Source organism: Elephantulus edwardii, unplaced genomic scaffold, assembly GCF_000299155.1.
Source record: "Elephantulus edwardii isolate Elephantulus edwardi_28Jun2011 unplaced genomic scaffold, EleEdw1.0 scaffold00016, whole genome shotgun sequence".
NCBI classification, from domain to species: domain Eukaryota; kingdom Metazoa; phylum Chordata; class Mammalia; order Macroscelidea; family Macroscelididae; genus Elephantulus; species Elephantulus edwardii.
In genome coordinates, this window is record NW_006399766.1 from 23,063,588 (window position 1) to 23,069,370 (window position 5,783).

The 5,783-nt window shown below is 47.9% G+C and overlaps 1 protein-coding gene across 1 annotated transcript; it reads left to right on the forward strand.

The window, feature by feature from the left end:
* Positions 1–240: 240 nt before the first annotated feature.
* LOC102871687 (UPF0472 protein C16orf72-like) lies at positions 241–4,728 on the forward strand. The gene is made up of 3 exons (XM_006881899.1): positions 241–265; positions 3,480–3,582; positions 3,675–4,728. The coding sequence occupies exons 1-3, from the start codon at positions 241–243 to the stop codon at positions 4,726–4,728; spliced, it is 1,182 nt and encodes a 393-aa protein (XP_006881961.1).
* The last annotated feature ends 1,055 nt before the right edge of the window (positions 4,729–5,783 follow it).

Here is a 5,783-nt window from a genome sequence, read left to right on the forward strand (position 1 = left end):
AATCCATCACTCAAAGAACCTAGTTTTTATAATCCTCACATCTTGTTGAAGCCCTAAACCAACCTTAAAGGGAAATAATAAACCAAGCAAAAGCCAAATTCCCCACACTCAATATTTGGAAATGTTATTTCCTTGTACGTTTTACCAGCCCAACAAGGAAAATGGGCAAATGCCTGTCTGTGACCTTGAGAAAGGGAGAGGTTAAATAGGAAGTGTAGAGTATTGAAGATCATCCCCTCTATGGAGACCTGTAAAGGAGAACCAGGTAAGTGTTTGTGGAATTATGGCAGATGGTGATTGAAGAAGTCTTGGCAATTCGGAAAGGGGGGGCGCACACGAAAGCAATAATTTTGAATGTTTGACATTTGTTTTGAAACTACCTTACTACCCTTTACCATCTGTCTGTTATCCCTCCTAACACCCACCTCTGTCTTCTCACAGGGCTCCATTGTCTGCAGTTCCTGTTTCTCAGGGGCGGAGCTGTGGGAGGCAGCCATGGGTGCCATAATAGGCACCTGCGGCCAGCACAATGGGCTGTGGGTGCTTGTGGGAGAGACAGATTGATGTATTGTGCATGGGGGAGGGGGGCTGTCACTTGAATCCATGTGAACCCAGGCTTTAGGGGCAAGGGAGATTGACAGCTTTTGTAGGTTGCATTTCTTTTTCAAAGCTTGGCTTTAATAGACAGTAAGTTTGGGGCCCCAGGCTTTCACTCCCATAATTCTAACAGGGCAATCACGAGCATTCAGCATTTCTCCCCCCCCCCTTGTTACGCATTAAATGATTTCAGTAAAGGAATGTGCAGCATTAATTAGAATTTGTTAGCAGATACCAAGGGGAAAAGTTTCTTCACAACAACTATAGGAGGTGTCATTTGTACAAAGACTTTTTTGTTTTCATTCCCCATTACATTATCACTGCAATATGTAAGGTAGTGATTCTTTTCATTTAAATTAAGTGGAAAGCTACTAAATCTTGTTTTATTCTCCAAAAAGAATAAGGTCCTTAACACTTATCTTTCAACTTCTTTCATTTCCGAAGCTTGATGTTTACTTTTGCTTTCAGTCGGACCCATTTACTGGTCTCTGTGGTTGTGTATCCAGTTTTGTGTACCATTTAGCTCGTACAATTACAGGCGATCTACTACTAGTAAGATCAGGATTGTTGCCAGGTGAAAATTGCTACCAATAATATTGGAGATCAGTGACACTCCAGGGCCTTTTCCCTAAGTGGTACACTCAAAAAAGGCTCCAAAGCAGAATGCATGCGAAAGTTTGCATACTAACTTAATCTCAGTCATCATCTTCCCCTGTCTTGATATTTAACTTTAGTCATGCCATCACATTTCTAGAAGAGTGGGGCAGCAGCCAAGGACTATTTTTCCCCATAGAAATATCATTGCTAAATCATGTCAATATTTTTAAAACACCAAAAGTGTAGCATCATTTCCTTAGGGCTAGCAAAGTGACATTTTGTGTGGATTTTAAAAGTTTGCCTCTGTTGCTCTTTTTCTTTAATTCTCAAGAGACTAGATCTACATGGGAACAATTAAGTACACTATTTGCCATCTGGGGAACCAGTGAAACATTGCAAATTTTTTAATGTGATTTTCCTAACACTTCTTCCATATACAATCATTTCCCTAGTGAAAGACAGAGGGTAATTGAATTCAATTTTTTTTCTCATTCAATTGTTTTATTTAAATGTGTTAAGGGCAACAGTGAATAATATTGATGAAGCCTACTATTATTTATCAGAAAGAACATATTCTCACACAGTTGTCTGGCTATGTCTGTGATAATCATTTGGTGCAATGGTTTTAAAAGTAGTGGGGTGATAATAATTAGGGTGTATGACTCAGAAATTTCAATGCTGGATTCAACATTTCACTAGGCAGGGCATGAAAATTGCCAACCGGGGCTAGTCAGCTCTAAGTACTAATTAACTAATTAATCAGGTGCTGAAACCAAGTGAATGGAGGATCCCAGCCAGACAACTCCAGCCCAAGCAGAGGGTTGTGCTCTTTAAAAACAGTGCAGTCTTTCTTCTTGGTTTTTAACCCAATCAACAATGAGGAGGGAAAGTAGGATATGGTGTCCTACTGTCAGTCACTTTGGTCCAAGCTTTTTAATTAGAGAAAATAAACTAAAAACATGTGCCTCTGACAATAACTCTCAGGCACCCTATGCAGGACATCCATTAAGGCACTAACAGAGTCAGGGTGCCCGTTGTGTGTGCTGCTGTGTACATGTGTGCACACCCTGCCTTAAAGCTTTTTCTACTATATGTTTTAACACAGAAGACTAAGAAACATACTATAGTTCTCCTTTTGGACTGATCTTAGGTCTTTTGCCTCATCTCTCGTTTATGTAAATGAGAAGAGTCCAATTACACATATGGAAAAAGGGTTTAATGAATCGTGAAAAAGCCTGGTTTGGAGCAAAAGGCCTCAATCCCCTCTTCTCCGTCTCCTCCTCAGTCTTCTCTTTTAAATTTAACGTAGACCCATGTATTTCATTTGGGGAAGATGGCAAAGGTGACTGATGAGCTAACTTTCTGTCTGAATCTTCACACTTGGGAATTGGATGACACTCTCCTAGAACATGTAGCCTCCTTCATATTTGGAAGGACTTCTGGGGACTTGGCAAAAATCTACAACCAAAATTGCAAAATAATTTTCTCCCTCTTAAAAAAAAAACAATTAAATATCCCCTCCTCCCATTTGTGATGTTATTCTTAGCTCAGTGCTCATTTTTCTTCTCTTAAAAAAAGCTCTGTCCTATGAAAAATAAACAAACTAAATTAAAAAAATTTTAAAAAATGAATATTAAAAAAAAGCTCTGTCCTGAGATTGCTTGTCTAGGAAAGATTATCTTTATAAGGGAGTTGTATTGAGCCCACGGGGGGGGGGGGGGGGGGGGGGTAGGGTGGGATATAGTAGTATCCTACAAGTTTTCATTTATTACAAACTTTTTTTAATTTAAAAAGCCAATTTTTCGTGTGATTTGCTTGGCATTAAAAAGTTTTAATTAGCTCAAAATGCAAGAGTGTTAGACTAATAAGGAAGTTTTTCACTTCTCTCCTAAAAGTAACTGCTACCCTTCTCAGTAAAGAGTAGAACATGCCTTCGGCTTTCTTTGCCCTTCTTTATGTGGGAAAAATACACAAGGTGAGACAGCCCGTCCGATTTTTAGTTTTGCCTGACAGAACAGGAAAAAGCCTCGCAAGAACAGCGAGGAAAGTGTGCCATCTGTGCCCGCGCACTTAGAATGTAGAGCCACAGAGGTGCTCTGCGTAGATCGCAGCAAAGTTCTGTAGTGGAATCCCCAATTGCTAGTGTCTCCTAGGAGTCGCCCCGGACTCCCTTCCAGCACACTTGGGGAAACCGAGTTCAGGGGTAGGTGGAAGGGTTCTCCTAGCCTGACTTAGGGGTGGGGGCGGTTGTCATCCTTTCTACTAATCACTACTTTGGTGCGCAGAGCACACTTCTCGGGGCACCGAGGGCACCACGGGGTCACCTCATCACAAGAGCAGTGCCCGCGTCCCCTCCCTGAGCGGCACCCTGCAAGTGATCGACACCATGTAAGTTGCCCCATAATCCTCTCTGGCAGCCTAGGCTGTAAAATTTGATCAGCTCATTGGAGGAGACGGACAAGTCGTCCAAATGTGTGAAGAGCAGCCCGAGTGGTAGACAGGCGGCGCGGAGGTAGCGCGAGGCGGGGTGGAGCGCGCCGCACGGCGCGGAGAGTGGAGCTGGAGCCGGCGGGCGGGGTGAGCTCTCGGAGGCGCGCACCTCAGCGGTTCGCCTCGGGCCAGAGCCCGCCCGCGGCGCCGAGCAGCAGGAGGAGGGCCGCGCCAGAAGGGCCGTGCAGCGCAGGCGAGCGAGAGCCCACGATGGAGACACCGCCGCGGGAGGACGAGGAAGCGGGCTCGGAGCGCTTGTCCGCCAAGGGCGAGCGTCCGAGCTTCCCCGAGGCCGAGGCCACTGAGGAGCCGCCAGGCCAGCTGCAGGAGGAGGCGGCCGCCGAGGCGACGGGGTTCCGGCACCAGCAGCAGCGGCTGTGGCATCTCTTCCAGCTCTCAGCCACGGCCGTGGCCCAGCTCTACAAAGAAGCCGGGTGCCAGCAGCCTGGGCTGTCCCTGTGGGACCCGTTCCAGAACGCGGCCGTGGCGGTGACCAGCCTCTACAAGGAGAGCGGCAGTGCCCACCAGCGAAGTTTCGAGCTGGGCATCCAGCTGGGCTGCCAGCGGCGCCGCCAAGACGTGCTGGAGTGGGCTCAGAAGGGCCGGAGCATCATCCGCCGCGAGGACCTCATCAGCTTCCTGTGCGGCAAGGGCTCCTCCGCCCCGGCCCCCACCCCGCCGCGAGCCCCGGCCCGCTCGCCCTCGAAGCCGCCCGCCGAGGCCGGCTCGGCTGTTGACGTCGACCTGCAGCCCTTCCACGAGGCCATCGCGCTGCACGGCCTCGACGGCGCCATGGCGGCTGTCAGCGTGCGCTCGCCGCCCCACGGCGGCCTGGGCCCCGCGCCCGGCAGGTTGAGCAGCGGAGCCGACCACAACGACCACGACTACCACGTGCGGAACCCCTTAGACTCTGAGGGACTGTTCCAGGGTCAGGGTCCTGATGGCTCAGGGTCCCGCAAGCGCCCCCCGGCACCATGGGATGACAACGACGTTGAGGATGACCTCACCACCGCGCACTCCCCAAAGCGCAACCGGATGATGTGAGCGAGCCGAGGCCCTCAGCAGTTCGGGACCATGGCCTCCGGTCACCATCTTGCTCGAGGCCCAGTCAGCCCCCTCAGAGCCCGAACGCTGCCTACTTACCTACCTATGTTTCTTTTCTAAGTTAAACTGAGCTGTCTGTTGAGTTTGCTGCAAAACTTTCTAAGAGTTCCATAAGAAGCTTCACTTGACTCTTTATAATCTCAGCCGAAGAAGAAAAATACCATCCAGTAGTGAGCGGGACTGGTTTTTTTGTCAACCTAGGGATCCGTTCAAGTGACATTTCATAGCACCTTGCACCATTGCTGGCGCTTAATAAAAGTTTATTGAACTGTACATGTGTTGTGATTGCAGATTCTTACCAGAACCTGGGACGAAAGGGGTGTTCTTGGTTAGAAGGCCGGTTTCAACCACTCATGCTGAACCAGAACCTACATTCTACCCCGATGGCCAGGAAATGTCCAAAAATGCCCTGGGATCTTAGGAACGTAGATTCTGATTCGGTCTCCTTGGCACATTCCTAGCACTTGGGGGCCCTGGTTGTCAAGAGATTTTGATCCTTTTGATTCATTGGTCGGTCCGTTCAGTAGGTTTGGTTCATTTGTTATCTCAAAATGTGAGATTTGACATCTATGGGGAATCTCAAGGTTCCCAATTGTAGTCCGCCATTCCACACACCTACGTTCCAGAAAGAAACTGCAAGACCCGCCCATGGCAGTTGTTACTGTTACATACTGTAGACTTGGAGCGCGTCCAAGCTGAGGAGCTCGTGTTCAGAGGCTGTTTATCGCACAGGAGGAGATCGCTCATCATCGTCCCACCCGGCAGCAGATGCAGCAGCTGGTGAATTCAAATCTCTCGCCATTGGGGTGGCAGGGCAACCCCTTGCCACTAAGCCACCACTGTTTTTATTCTCAAGAAGTTAGTTTCGGTGATTATTACAACACTTAATGATTTTTCAAGATGTTGTAAAAAGATGCTATGATGATTAGGCATGTAAGAATTGACACTGAGCCGTTTCAACACCCCCTTTCTTAGGAAAACTAAACCATCTATTG